Source organism: Nelumbo lutea, chromosome 2 (assembly GCF_056320005.1).
Source record: "Nelumbo lutea isolate HS-2025 chromosome 2, American lotus-T2T, whole genome shotgun sequence".
Classification (NCBI taxonomy): Eukaryota; Viridiplantae; Streptophyta; class Magnoliopsida; order Proteales; family Nelumbonaceae; genus Nelumbo; species Nelumbo lutea.
Window position 1 is genome coordinate 73,979,754 of NC_142685.1, and position 15,441 is coordinate 73,995,194.

At 37.9% G+C, this 15,441-nt stretch overlaps 1 protein-coding gene and 1 long non-coding RNA gene across 3 annotated transcripts; one reads left to right on the forward strand and one right to left on the reverse strand.

Annotated features, from left to right (window-relative positions):
- Nucleotides 1-424: 424 nt before the first annotated feature.
- LOC148871524 (uncharacterized) lies at nucleotides 425-7,964 on the forward strand. 2 transcript variants are annotated; one of them, XR_016106484.1, is made up of 3 exons: nucleotides 425-682; nucleotides 1,031-1,276; nucleotides 7,577-7,964. It is a non-coding gene; the product is annotated as an uncharacterized LOC148871524 (long non-coding RNA). The 2 variants fall into 2 exon arrangements; XR_016106485.1 differs by lacking the exon at nucleotides 7,577-7,964 and adding an exon at nucleotides 5,975-6,306 and having other exon boundaries at nucleotides 477-682.
- A 4,161-nt stretch (nucleotides 7,965-12,125) lies between these two features.
- Nucleotides 12,126-15,088, reverse strand: LOC148871525 (heparanase-like protein 2). The gene is made up of 9 exons (XM_088973379.1): nucleotides 14,844-15,088; nucleotides 14,715-14,751; nucleotides 14,260-14,443; nucleotides 13,943-14,097; nucleotides 13,612-13,845; nucleotides 13,315-13,504; nucleotides 13,077-13,202; nucleotides 12,851-12,950; nucleotides 12,126-12,719 (listed from the first exon to the last, which is right to left on the reverse strand). Exons 1-9 carry the CDS (start codon nucleotides 15,051-15,053, stop codon nucleotides 12,384-12,386), a joined length of 1,572 nt encoding a protein of 523 aa, XP_088829505.1. The 5' UTR covers nucleotides 15,054-15,088; the 3' UTR covers nucleotides 12,126-12,383.
- Nucleotides 15,089-15,441: the final 353 nt, after the last annotated feature.

The window sequence follows — 15,441 nt, forward strand, 5'->3', positions numbered from 1 at the left end:
CCCCCACCTTGACCTGACTTTACCTACACGCCCCAAGCTAATTCAAACCCACCTTGACCTAGATCACCCTACCCTGACTCTCACACCACCCATGGCTGGGTTTGACTAACAGTAGTCATAGTCTGACCCAAACCCAATCCAGCCTTGGACTGACTTACACCTAGCCCACCTTGAACTGGCTTAGACCTAACCTAGCCTGACCAATACCAGTCCTTGACCTTTAGCCCCACACCCTGCCCCCACACTACCCATGCTAACTCAGACCCACTCTTACGCGAACCACCTTACCCTAAAACTCACACAACCCATGGTTTGTCTATCAGTAGTCAATAGTCACAGTCTGACTCAATCTCAGCCCAGCCATGGACTGACTTAAACCTAGCCCACTATAACCTAATTTAGGGTCTGTTTGGTTTGAGGAAATAGGACCCTGGAATCAGAATCGAATGGGTCATTCCGATTTTGGATGTTTGGTCGATCAGAATGGGAATGAGGAATCAGAATAGGGGGGAATGGCCATCACCGAAACCCTCCCCCTGGAATATGATTCCCATTCCGCTATTAATTTTCAGTTTTTTTCTTTTTGAACAAAAAAACCCCTCCAATCCAAGTTGGGATTGAGTTACGGTGAGAAGGAAGAATTCCATGCCATTGTCATTGCCGTTGCCATTACTGTGAGGAGGTCGATCTCTTCTCTTTTTCCTCTCTTCTTCTTCTTCTTCTTCTTCTTCTCACATTCCCTCCCTCTGTTCTTTCCTTGCTGATGCAATGGTCGTTGTAGCGGTATATTGGACCGAAATCCCTCTCTTCTGATCTCTTTTCCCTCATTTTCCTTTCTCTTTCTCCCATTTCCCCTATTTTTTTCTGATTTCCTTTATCATTCCTATCATTCTTTCGGCGAGCAAAACACAGCATTTACGGATACTTGTTCATCATCTTCCCCGACGAGACAACAATCCAGTTTTCCTGCATATATTCAGCAATTTTCGCCGTTTCTGGGTTTACTCTCATCTACCATCGGTTTCTGCAGTTTTCGAAGGACTCCCCTGTTATTATTCTTTGTCACATGTTAAGAAAAACCATCTATAACGAAAATCACTCGAGAGAATCCAGATTTCAAGCAAAGTCCACGCTAGTGAGGTTGTCTTCTCCTGTGAATCGCCCCCGTCCACATTCCTGATTGTCATTGTGGCTCACAGCAAACAACCTAAGGTGAAAAATCAACTAAAACTCGTCCTTGCTGCATTGATCAAGTTTAGGCCAAATCCCAACTCAGGTAAATACGATTTTCACTCCTTTTACTTTGATTCTTTTTTTCTGAATTTGCTGAATTTGTTGAATTTGCTGCTTTTTTTCTGAATTTTGAATATTTTCATGCTTTATTCTGAATTTGTTACAAAATTATTGTAATTTTTGCATTTTTCTGCAAAATTTCTGCATTTTTTATATTTTCATGCATTTTCTGCTTTTTTATTTTTATTAGGGACAAAATTGAAAATCATGACTGATTCCGATTCCAGCCTCTTGATAAACCAAACAGCATCAAATGGAATCCGATTCCTATTCCTGTTTGAACCAAACAGGTAGGGGGATTAAGCCATTTCATTCCGATTCCAAGAGATTCCCATTCTAATTCTGATCACTAACCAAACAGACCCTTAGCCCTAATCTAGCTTAACAAATACCAGCCCCTAATCTTGGCCCCACACCTTTACCCCATCTCACCCATGCTCTTGATCCAAACCACCCTATCCTAACTCTACACCACCCATGGCTAGGTCTAACTGTTAGCAGTCATAGTCTGACCTAGACCTTGTCTCAACACACCATTGGCACAATACTAATTATGACCGAACCCATACCCATGTTGACTCAGACCTACGCATTGATCCATACTACCCCATATCTTATTCACACCAAACACAAAATAAGACTAGTGATACATAGAGAAATAAAATTAAAACTAAAGTATAGTTATATTAAATAAATTTTCTTTGTCACTTCTTAGAATAAGATCTATGATTATGCCCATATTTAAAGAAATACCGGCAGGTCATTCTCCTCCCTCTCCTACCAAGCCTTGTCCCTTGAGGAGCCTCCCATTTCTCTAGAATCCTCTTCTCCCTAGGCCTTTCTTTCTTCTTCTTCATTGTTGGTGGCTCAGGTGCTTTGGCAGTGGACTTGGGCCAAAACTTCACCCCTAGATGCATGGCATACTGATAGGTCTGCAGGAAGGTATCTTTTTTATACCAATGGGAACATAATCCTCTATTTTTTTCCTTCTTATGGGGACAGGGTATCTCAGTCAAATTTGCACCTTGTTGGACCTCATACCCTGACTCCCCATTCCAAATCAATTTAGTTTGGGCACTTTCTTTCTTATATTCCTCTATCTTCTCCTATATCTTGGCCCCAAACTTTCAAGTTTCTTCTCTTCACTATCCTTGACATGGCCTTCATCTTGATATCTTCTAGCATTAAAATCATTGCCTTATATCTGAATTCAAGAATGCCTCCATTGAATGTCTCTAACATGTTGTTATCAACACAGTCACACTTTAGGAATGTATGAAATATGCATTCAACCACTGGATTGGATCTACCTTCATCACATCTTCCTTAGCACTGGGCTTCAACCTTTAAAGCTTCTCTAGCTCATTATGGAAGTCAGCCACGGTAGTGGCTGTAGCACATATCTAAAATTACCTTTGTAATTCTTTACCCTTGTGTTTCCTCCATTTTGCAAAGACACTTCTTCCACACTTCTTGTGCTCTATATGAGGCATCAGCTCTATAACTACTTTAACCAGTCCCTTAAATGTTCATATTAATAACACATGCTTGGAATCTCAACATACTTCTTCCGTCGTGTGTATTAATATAAGACAAACATGTCAGCTACGTACCTTTTGTTGATCTGAAATAATGGTGTAACTAGCACAAATTGCCCCTGTCATGCCAATAGCATTTATGAGGTAACCAAGGAATCACTGCCAACTGTCAATGCTTTCACTTTTTATAACTATCCATGCTATTGGCATCATTTGATTATTTGCATGTCTACCAATAACTAAAATAAGCTCGCCATGACCTAATTCCTTTAGGAAACAACCATCCAACCCAATAACTAGTTTACAATTTGTCAAAAATCCCTTCTTACATACATTAAAACATACATAGAATCTTACTAGAAATAGGTTTCTCCCCCTCATTCTCTCTATGAATGTGTACATGCACTGAGTTACCCGGGTTAGATCTCGCTAACTCTACATCATAATCATAGACTAACCTATACTCCTAACTGGAATCACTTGCAAAGTACTCCTTTTCTCTCTATTTTGCTCTCCTATACTATGACATGTAACGTCACAAAACAACTAATCCTTAGCACCAGTTCGAAAATTCTTTTTCTCCAACTTCTAAGTTGCAAATTACATCTTTTTTATAAAGTAATCCACTGGCACTTGTGCATGGGAACATACGTTTTTAGCTGAAAATGCTTTGTGCACTTGTCTAATGCAGCATAAAATGTCCATGGGCAACCTTCATCCTTGCACAAAGCCTTAATACTTTGGGACTCACACTTCTTAAATCTAATGTCCCTATGGCTCTTTATTGCATGATTTATAACTTCCCTTTTGCTCCGCTTGTTATTTAGGAAAACCATTCCCAACTCAAAGTGGGGGACCTCAATGGTGGGGTCATACACAAAACCACTCTTCTATTTCCTCCTAAAATGTTCTACTTCAGCTTCATTGCCTGACCCACCACTTGCCTTTCTTCCTACTCATCCCCTTCACTCTTTGCCTTACCGATTGAAGCACTTCATCTTCATTGTTTATTAATCATTCAATATCTAAACCTACAACATCATACTTAGATGTAGATTCCTCACCAGCTGGCTCCCCATCGCTTTTAGTTGGCTTATCAACATGCTCCCCTGCAACCCCTCCAACAAGTTCTTCCTCCTCAGTCCCTCCAATGGGTTCTTCCCCCTTAGTCCCTCTAGTAGGGTCTTCCTCTCCAATTCCTCCAACATTGGTAATCCTAGCCTGACCAATTTCCTCCTTTTCAATGGTTCTAGCTTGTGTCATATAACCTAACACATCCTCTAAATCACACTGCAACATATGGAAAATTACATTACCATCCAATTCTATGTACCAACGTTAGCTTGACTATCATTAACCCCAAGATATTCAAATTCTTTTAACTGTTCATTTCAATTCACCTGGAGCCTATTTATTGATAAGTCCCCCTACCAGTTTCTTTTGCAATGCACCTTGATGCATTATATGCTAGGTCTAACGCATTGTGCTCCACATAGGTTGCCAAGAGTCTCACCTTTAGATACATACCTAAACAACCAAAATGTCTTTGAATCATCAAACACTTCCCCTAATGGGTACCTTACAGCATATTTTACTAACCTCATCCTTCAAATATCCATAGTCTTCTACAATAGTTAATAGTGACCAGTATGAGATTTTGTCTACATTTATCTTTTCTATAAGCTTGACTTTACCCCCCAAAAACAAAAAATTTCCACCAATAAACCATCGTAATTCCATCCACACCCATTTTTCTTCCTATTTCATAAAAAAAAAAGGAAGAACGAGATAATCAGTAAAAATGGTTTTACCACCTACCTTTGATACTAGTAAACAAGACAAAACTTCTTAAAAATATTCTTCGTGCATTGGACAGAGTTAAAATGTCAATTACATCACCTATGACAACTTGTGACTTCTTGGTGGAAGTGACTAGTTTTCTCGATGGAAATGATGACTCAGTTATTCTCTATCTTCGTGAGCACAAAGACCAATAAATCATCGTGAAAGGAGATGAAGAAGATGATGGGAGTGAGCTCAAACAACAGTCGAATAAGAAACTGAGCTCGGACGGTAGGTTTTTGAATTTCTATTAGAGGTATTGTTTTGTTTTGTCTAGGACTCAAACATGGGATAAGGGTTATTGGCATCAAGTGTTTGTGCTTCTTCCTTCCTGAGTAAATCTTTGAATCCAAGAGAGGTGTGAAGGGAAATCCCCAATACCACCCTACTCGTTGGACTTCAGCTTGAAGAGGAACGAGCCCAAGCTGACACTACCCCAACCTTCCATTTTCTCTATTTGTGCATCAGGCTTGTCTCTGTTCACAACTATTCTAATTTGTGCCCTTCTTGACCTTCTTGTGTAATGATTAGTTCTAAGAAAGGTGTGAAGAAAGGGAATCCCAAAATCGTCCCATTCATGGGACCCCAATCTAAGACATGGACTGTGAATAGGGAAGGCTTGAATCCTCATTTGATTCTATGGCAAAATTGAGTAGTATGTCTTTATTTATTTATTTATTTATTTATCTATCTATCTATCTATTTATCTATTTGTTTTTTCCTTTCTTTGAAATTATAGTAGGATTTAGTATCTATAAAAAACAGTAAGCCAAATAATCCAAACATGTATTATTGCTGAATCTAGTGCTAGACTTCTTAAAATATAACAAGAAAAATTAAGAAAAAAAAAAAAGAAAGAGAATAAAAGGATTAGCAGTGCTAATGATGGTGAGAAAAATCTAGTGATTGCATATTGGTTACACTTATTCTTGCACATTATGGGAGTTTGCCTATGAAGAAGCCTAATCATCAGAGTCCAGAATGCTTCTCAGACTCAGCCCGTCAACATTGGAAGTAAGTAACATTCATGTGTTTAGTCTTTCATCATGAAATCTGGTTTACTTAGGAGAGATCTATTTTTTGAATAAAGCCATGTCGTCTAATTAATGAATTTTCACTTTTCTTGCCTAGTTGAATCCTATCTTTAACTCATCTGCATGCACTCCACTAATCAGCTATTCATTTTTTTTTTTCATATTTTCTGAACTTAAGGAATTGGCATCTACATAAAGAGTGTGGGGTGCCTAACACCTTCACTCTCTCCTTCCTAACTTACCTGGATGGCCTTTGTCATGTCATAGGAGTCACTACAAATCAAAGACTGTTCAAATTCGAATACCGTGAGTCCTGTCACTCCTTTTTTCTCTTCAATGATGGGTGGAGGCACCAACAGTTAGACATGTAATGGGCTACCTTCCGGTGCTCACAATGTTGTGAGGTGATTAATAGTGACGTGATAGGTGTTTTTTGTAAATTCTGAATGTGATAAGATTGGCAAAATTTAGTTGGATCCCATTCTTTTAAGAAAAGTGACATACAATGGAGGTAAAATTGAATGTTATGGCCTCTACAACCTTTATGTTGACCACCATCATGTTGAATAAAAGTGAAAACTATGTTGTTTGGGAAAAAACTATAGAGGTGTCACCTGTGGCTATTGGAAAATTAAAGTCTCTTACTGATAAGAAGCTTAAGACTAATATTTCTAAGTATTCAGAGTGGTTACAAGAGGATGCATAAATTAAAACATGGTTATGGAATTTCATTGAGACAAAAATCAGCACCACCCTTACATTTCTTAATACTATAAAGCATAATTGGGTATAAATAAAGAGGATGTACTCAAGGAGCAATAGTATTACTAGGATATACCAGTTGTTTCAATCAATTTATTAGCCACAACAGGGAGACAAGTCTCTTGAAGACTATTATTCTAACTTGGTGAGTATTTGAAAGGAATTTAATATATACCACCTGTCACCAATGATGCTACAATTATAGAGAAGAAGAGGAAAGAATTTTGTATAGATTGTTGGGACCAATGGCATTACCCAAAAGGGGGGTGAATTGGGTAAAGCTCTAAAAATCTGATTGTCGTGGAATTCAATTACAATTATTTGACCCTTTGGAAATGAAGCTCAATACCATTTTCCTCACACTGAATCCAAGATTATAACAAGTAATATGCAACAGAAGTTTGAAGGCTTAGTCAGTTAGGTTCAGTAGTTAATCAAGATAGTAAACTTAAACTAACCTAACTATTAAAATGATAAACTTGCAACTACAAAAGTGAACATACAAGATAAGGGATTAGTAGTCAACAAATAACTACAGCAACAATAATAATGATTGCTGTAAATTGCAACTAAAAGTAAATAAACACAAATGTGAATAACAGTTGCACCTGATGGTGTGTGCCTTAACAGCTGGAGAGAGAGAAAGAGAGAGAGAGAGGGGGGGAGAGAGGGAGAGAGAGAGAGGACCAGCTATCCAAACTATAATTGACTTGAGATTCAAGTAGTGATTAGCTGCTATTAGAATCTCAAGGACACATCCAACTGATGAAAATTAAATAATGTTGAAATGTAAATGGACAATAAATGTAAACAACAAAACAATAAGCGTATAGCAATTAGTAATGTTTGATGCAATTAGTAGGGTTAGTTGAGTTAGAGTTCAAACTATGTTGACGTTTGTTGTGATTAAGTAATTCAACAGCCTCAATTACACCACCAAAACTGCTGCATTTATCTTTTGGTATGAATGTTGTAACGGTCACAATTATACCACAAAAAACTGTTATATTTATCTTTTGAGATGAATGTTGTAACAGTCACAATTACACCACCAAAAACTACTACATTTATTGTGACTTCTCCACTTTCCTATTTTCTTCTATAAAGGGGGTGCCTCTTAGGGGTAGTATGTGTATGGAGAGAGAGCATTAGAAGGCTAAAAAGATTGGGAGAACGTCATCACCATCTTCTGACAAGATCTGCTCCTACTTTATTTGGATCGATCTTCTTCTTCTTTGCTGCCATTAAGGGTTTCTCTCACACCAGCTCAAAGCAATCATCTATCCCTTTTTTGAGTGCTTCAAGGCTTTGTTAAAGGCATTTCGGCACTAGTAAGGTGGTCAGTTTGTAGTTCTCTCATCAAAGACATGAATAAACATGCTTTTCTTTCTTCTTCGGTGAATGTAGGTCTTTTTGACCGAACCACGTAAATCTGGTGCCATCATTACCTTTCTTTTGTTCTTATTATTTGTTTTATAATTCACATATTCCTCAATTATTTTTTCTTGTTTGCCATACTAATTAATCGGTAATTCAGAGTTTAATCCTAACAAACTACAATAGCTGACCTTGTATCTTGTAGATGTATGAGAGAGAGAGAGAGAAGTAAAGTGATGATTTACAAGATCTCAAGATGTAAGTATTGCAGTTGTGAGAAAATTAGCACAAAGAAAAATAAACTGCAAACTTGAATAGAAAAGAAAAGAAAAAAAAAAAAAAAAAGGCACGTTGAAGATTAACAATGCACTCTAATTCTAAATATCCGTTTTGAGCTTTTCATGCACTAGAATAATTCAGATCATCTTGTTGAGACCATAGCATGGTTAGTTGGTCTACTAGAAAAACACACCACTGTAGACATTACATGTTGCATATCAATAGTCTTAGCTGCACCCAAGTGAGTCCTATAAAAATTATAAAAATCTGGAACAAAGTAGAGTCCGGTTTAGTTGCACCATGTTGCATAAGCTTTTCTTGTTATTCATTCAAGCCCAAAATTATAAAAAATGTCCTCGGAACATTGACCAAGTAGAGGACGGTTAACCTACTGCGTGTGGGGTGCCTAACACCTTCCCATACATACCTTGATTCCTGGATCCTAAGAATCTCTATCCATATTAGGCAATGAATCACCAAGAAAATTCTATTTTCTTACAAAATCTTAAATTTTTTTAAATTCCCAATTTCCAAAAATTTAGGTGTAATTCCATCTCCCTTGAGGTCGGGTAGCCACATGCCTCTTATTGATTTCTCCAAATATAATAAATTTCTAAAAGATATACAAGAGTTTTGTAAAGTTTGGCCTCAGGTGTTATTGCTGATGTCAAGGAAGAGGATAGAAAGGCTGCTAGTGTTGGGTTGTTTAAAGCTCAACAGCTCATCTTATGCGGTTGAAGGGGTTATAAGCCTAGTTGTAGATTAGGTATAAGTTAACTCAAAAGATGCTAGAGCGTATTTCAGTAAGACTGAAATTGTAGTACAGGGCAAGGTTTTTAAAACCAACCCGCCCGGGTTGAACAGTTCAACTATTTGAACCAAACGGTTGGCCCATTTTGATAAAAAATAAAAAAATAATAAAAAACGATTAAAACTGTTGAATGCTTCAAACAGTTCAACTGCTTGGGTCAGCGGTTTACTGATCAAATCAACGTTTTATTTTTTGCAAAAATCCGATTTTGAGGAAAAAGAGAACCAGTCACTTGACCGGTTCCCGATTTTTCTAGTCCAACCGTCTGATCCGATCCGATTTTGAAAATCATGGTACAGGGTTTGAACACCCCCTATTCTTTTAGACTAACCAAATATTTTGTGCGTGTTAGTAAGGGCAATGCCAAGGAGCAAGAGTAAGGGCAATGCCAAGCAAATAATTTGAATGGATTGATTATGACAGTGCACTTTTCTAGCATCGGCTAATGGGAAAAGTGTCCTTAATGTTGATAGTGATGCCATCACCATTTTTATGTGTTTATTCTAGTTGTTCAAACGGAATAGTAAGTCTGATCATATTGTATTCATAGGGTTCCTCCAATATCATATTCATGCATTAAAAGAATGCTAATGTGATGAATCCCATTGAAGTTCAATAACTAGGGCCCATTTGGTTTGAAGGAATAACGGAATCAGAATGGCCCATTCTAATTCCATATTTCCAGCTGTTCGTGAGTATGGCGATTCTGGGCTCTCCGTTGAGAATGTGATTCCAGCCTAGCAAGAAAAGACAAGTGACTTAAACCCCTCTACGCAAAGCTTATTTCTCTCTACTGGATGCCAATCCTCCATGGGAGTTGTGCATATCTTATGGAATCTGATTCCCATTTAGGATTTTGATTCCAATTCTGATTTGATATAATAGATTCCGTTGCCAGCTCAGATATGGCTGGCTCAAATTAATCCACAAGGTGGCCATAATAGATTCCGTTACTAGCTAGATATCTAGGTTTTGTTCAGGTCTACGACTTGTTTGTTTTCATAAAGAAATTGGGTGGATATGAGAAGTTGTAAGGAGTCTTCTTAAAGTCAGCAACATCTCCTTGCTAATTATATATACCAAAAATTAAGTTTTCTAATTAGGTAAATTAGGGAAGTTTTTGATATATATAATTAGCTGGAATGATATTTTCCCATAGTTTGTTTGGTTCATGCAGAATAGGAATGGGAATTGAAATAAGCTGAAATGAGATTTAGGGCCTGTTTGACGTATCTTTTTGGGAGGATCTTTTGGTAGTTCTAACAGTCAAAAGATGTATTGAGTTTTTGTATGAAAATCTGAGCAGCCCGAAGCACGTTTGGTAGATGCATGTCTTTTGTGTCTTTCCGCACGAGAATAAAACACGAAAAATTTATTTGGAGCTTCTTGAAATCAGCCCAAAATGGGTTTTTCGCATCTTTTCGGCATTCTGGCTTTTGGTGGTTAGATCTTCCGTGCGCCAAACGGAAATAGACTAAAAATCGATCTGCCCAGCTTTATAAACAGCCGAAAGACTGCATAAAAATGCATGCCAAACAAACCTTTAATTTACAATAGAAGGAACTTCAAATGGGAGAATGTTATTCCACTAGGAATGAAAATAGAATTTCAGTTCCGTCCAACCAAACGGTTGGAATTGGAATGGGCCGATTCCAGCCCCTATTTCCATGAACCAAACGTGCCAACATATTTTTATCGTAGATGTGATCATAATGGCATCTAAACCAGCCCAACCAAATCCAACATAATTGGATTAGGTTAGTCAGTTTAGTTGGGCCTGCCTCAAGCACAAGTTAGACCATAATCAACTTAAGGTGAGGACTACCGCCATTTTCTTTCTAATTCCTTGGTTATATACTTGTTGGGGTCTTGTGCATGCAGGGATAACCCTCCTCCAGATCAATTTAGGCAACCAGACAGACTTTGGAATCACGTTCCAAAATTATATCAACGTCTATTTACGAAGAGGAGAGCAGACCATTCAAAGAAAAGGCTCTTTCATTCATGGTCTGAAGCCAAACCATGGTTTTAAATGGCACTCCCTTAGACTTTACTGAGAATAGAAACATCCCTGCACTGGATCCCCGTTCTTGTCGATGTACGGTTAATCTCCTATGGCTCAGTTTGGAAGGAGTATAAATGCAAATTTGTAGTGTAAAATCTTGTATTTTGTACTATTTTGTATGCATTTGCACTATATACATATTTGTATTTGTATTCCTTCCAAAATGAGCCTATATTTCTTGTACAATGATCTCTTTAGCAGTTAAGCTCTTATACTTGGGGATGTTCTTTTTTTGGATGTTGAGAAGGGGAAAAGTTCGTCAATGCGATTTTGGTTCCCATTGACCAAGAATCTCATGTTCTTTTTTCAAATTTATGTGGGGACTAGGGAAAGTTCATTTTCATGGGTATTTTTCCTAGGTGGATAAATAACTTTCCCACCTAGGGAGAAATTGACAACACTTGAATAGACAAAAAAGTCCTTTTAATAATGGATTTTTATGGCTAAAATAATCATTGCATACTTGAAAAAAAAAAACGTAGGTAAATGCACTTACGGGGTAAGTGTTTTTCAAGAAAAACTTACTCAGTTAATTGCATTTACCTGGTTAAGAAGTAACTTAGTGAAAGCGAATGGGGCCTTGGTTTATTGTATTCTATATATATATTAATGCAAGCTTAAAATCAACTTACTACACCTAATGGTTTCCAAACCTAGTGTTTATTGAGAAAAGCTTACATTGATATAAATTTGTTTTTGGCAAAACTGGTATGTTTCTTTGTAGTGTGTGGATCTCATCATGGTTTTCAAAACTGGACCGGACTGGATGGTCAGACTAGAAAAATCGGGAACCAATCAGGTGACCAGCTTCGGTTTTCCCCAAAACCAGATTTTTACGAAAAAAAATGTTGATTTGATTAGTAAACTGCTGACCCAGGCGGTTGAACCATTCAACGGTTTTGACCATTTTTTACTTTTTTTAAATTTTTTTATTTTTTGTTAAAATGGGTCATCCGTTCGATTTGAATGGTCAAACCATTCGACCAGGGAACCGGACCCCTAACCGTTTCATTGTCCCGATTGGTTTTAAAAACCTTGGATCTCATATTAGCTCACTGCGACACATGCCGTACAATAAGTGTTCTTTTATGGGTAGAAACAACTTGAACAAAAGAATATCAATATAAGGTTCCCCAAAGGGATTCGGGATTCTTGACTGTGTTATGACATCTGATTCAACCATTTAATTTCAAACCATGTAATTCTGCAAAATGGAAACTCTTCTGCTTTGACATTGACAGACACTTTCTAGTATTAAGAGAAAAAAAAAAAAAAAAGGAAAAACTTTACTTCGATTATGGGATTCCATTCTCTCATTTCAAACCCCAAAAACTTTGCCTATATATATATAAAACCCTATGACCTATATCCAAAACAATCTTTTAAGCGCAGGCGGGAGCCTTGAAGTCTTGAAGGGTGGCAAAGACGACTGAATCAGGTGCAATGTTGATAGGAGAAGAAGGATCAACCTTAACGGGATTCAAAGGTGGGATATCTGAATCTTCTGTGAGCACCAAGGGCGTCCCATTCAGCAGCACAACATCACTCTGAATGTTACCATCTTTGGGAGTCAAATGGTACTCTTCTCTCTGTTGTCCACTTTGAGCCTTTGCACTCTGCTTGTTTTGTGGTAGTGGGTACAAGTTTAAATCATCGGCCACAGAAACATTGAAGGAGGTGGAGTTGGACATATTAATCAGAAGAAGAGTTATGCCCGGCTGTTACAAATTAATGGATATTTGAGTTTCATGTTAGAACTCCAAAAATGTGAATAAAGGAAAACAACTTTGGAGGAAAGAAAATTTAGAGATCAGAACTTGCACTAATTGAAGTTCAGATCAAGTGTTACCTGATCCTTTGAACAATGAGAATATGCCCGCAAGTAAGGGGAGCCATTGTGAGTTGTTGAAAGAACATTCCTTCCCATCAATCGGTGCCAAAGAAGAGCGCTGGTAGCAGAAATAAGACAAGAAATGAGTAATGAACAATTTTTCTTTTTTTTTTTTTTTTGTTCTTTCAACAATCAAGCAATGGATTAGCTAGCTCTCTAGTGGTTGATCGCATGAAACACCTACCTATAGTAATCTGGGTTGGGGATAAATGACGTAGTATTGAGGAGAGCATAGTTTCCACCGATCAAAGCCTGTCTACAGAAAACCTTGTGATTGAAAGTTGATGTCATACCGAGCTGATCCAAATACCTGTTCATGAACAATTCCCAGTGGTTGGATCACTGTAACAATGGAGAAACATATATAGCTAGAAGCTGCTGCAGTCTCATTTTAATGAAGAAAAAGGAAAATCAATCCTCACCAGAAGCCATTGACGAATGTATGTGATACATCTTTGCCTCCACTGTTGTATGCTCCACCAGACTCCCCAACCCAAGCAGATGACCAGGGACCAAACCGCTGGATGGTTGTTGAAACGTCCTTATATGTCTGAGCTATCCGACTAAGAAAATATGGATCCTGAACCTTGGAGATCAATGCGGGATCATTACCTGTATGGAAGACATACAAATTTAAATTTTCAATCAAAACCCACAATCATGCATTCACCCATGAATATAATCCTGAAATTAAGAGAAAGCAAGAAAGAGATACATACCTGGGCCAAGATTGTAGATATGGTGGGTTACTCCATCGACAACATTAGGTCCTGAATCCTGAAGGAAGACAGAGAACCATTCTTCATCATGGAAACCTCCTGGAGCCAGTAGCTGTGGTCGTGTCGTGGCATCCTTGTACAACTTATTGATAAGTCGTCGGAGAACTTTTACGTCCTTGGCGTACTGGTCGGGCAATACTCTTGCAGAAACCCCACCTCCACATAACTCATTTCCTGATGAAATTAGAAGACAATGACGTTATATATCAGATAAATTAATATATCAAGTTGTATGTACAGATTTTGATTAGGATCGATCCATCTTAGTTACCCAGTTCCCATGAATCGATCTTGTATCCCTTGGAGATGGTATATCGCATTAAATCACGAGCATTCTTTGGGTTCCAGTTACCCACGTAGAGATTGTTGTCGTCGGATACCTTCTTCCGACCAATGAGGGCATTCAACCCAAACGTCAACAAAGTTCTGCAACCGTGAGATATCGATGTTATGCCACTTCAGATAAAATTCTAAACAAAGTTGGAAAGGAATACTCTAATCTTGTTCTAACTTTGGCAGAAGAGAAATAAATTAAACAAGTAAATTAAGAAGATAGCTATTTAGGAATATAATGAGAAATCTAATTACCTAGTCTGGCCTAGGAAGCTGTTGATCTGGTCCCATCTTTCCATTGTAAGGCAACCCTGGCTGAATCCAAACAACCCCTTGGTATCATTCCTGAAGCTGGGGCATTCTTTAATGGCGTTCCCTACCTTGTATAAGATCTGATCTTGCAATGATCCTCCGATTCTTATCCTCAAATGATTGAAAGCTGAAAATTTAATCAACTCAATCAATAAGCTACATTTCTTGTGGCGTGTAATTGTATATAACAATCAGAAACAGAAAACAAAGCTAATCAATCAACCAGTAGTTCACAAAAATTAATCCAGACCCACGTCATGACGAAATACACATTTTATCTTGTTGGGCTCATCAGAAGTACTCAACCCCAGCTGGAGTGCTGAGTCTGTCGAATGGGGTTTTAACTTTTAAGCAACATCGATGGGATTAAGTTTCAGGTAGTGATCTGATCTACTTACCCTTGACAGCGTTAGTGAGAATTGTATTATTTAAATCCTGCAAACATGATAACATCCATCGTTTCAATTTATAGTACATGAATTACTACTGCATCTAGATACAGAGAGAGAGAGAGAGAGGTAGGTTACCAAATTGAGAATTCCAGCATTTTCCCAAGGGCACTGGTTATAGTTGCACTTGCCACTAGGCCACCAATCCAAAGTTGCACAGACAAAGTTGTCGTCTGTTGTAGCGATAGAGGTCGTACTTTTGACTGTAATGGTCACATCTTCTGCTAGAGAAAGTTGACAGAGAAGTAGACACAGAAGGATAATTCTGAGACCCATTCTCATTCTCATGCACAACAACAACAAACAACTATGAACTATCGATTATATCGAATCTATCAAGAGCGTGGAAGGGTGGAAGCTACCTACCCTATATATATATAAAGAGAGAGAGAGAGAAAGCGAGAGAACAACAAAGAATACAACTCCAACTCCAACAATGAATCCCGCGAAATTCGAACTCCACGTCCTTCAGGGTTTTGGATAAGATATAGTTGGATATATCCTTCCTAGGTATACTCAACCTCTGTTCGTTTTCATAGCCCTGGACGCATATGCAACGGTATTCGAAAATTCAATTTCGGATTCTAGATTCTACGTAATGAATCGAATTAGGATAATTTGAATATTTAACTAATCGGATTCGAATATTTAACTAATTTGAATTTTATTGATTATT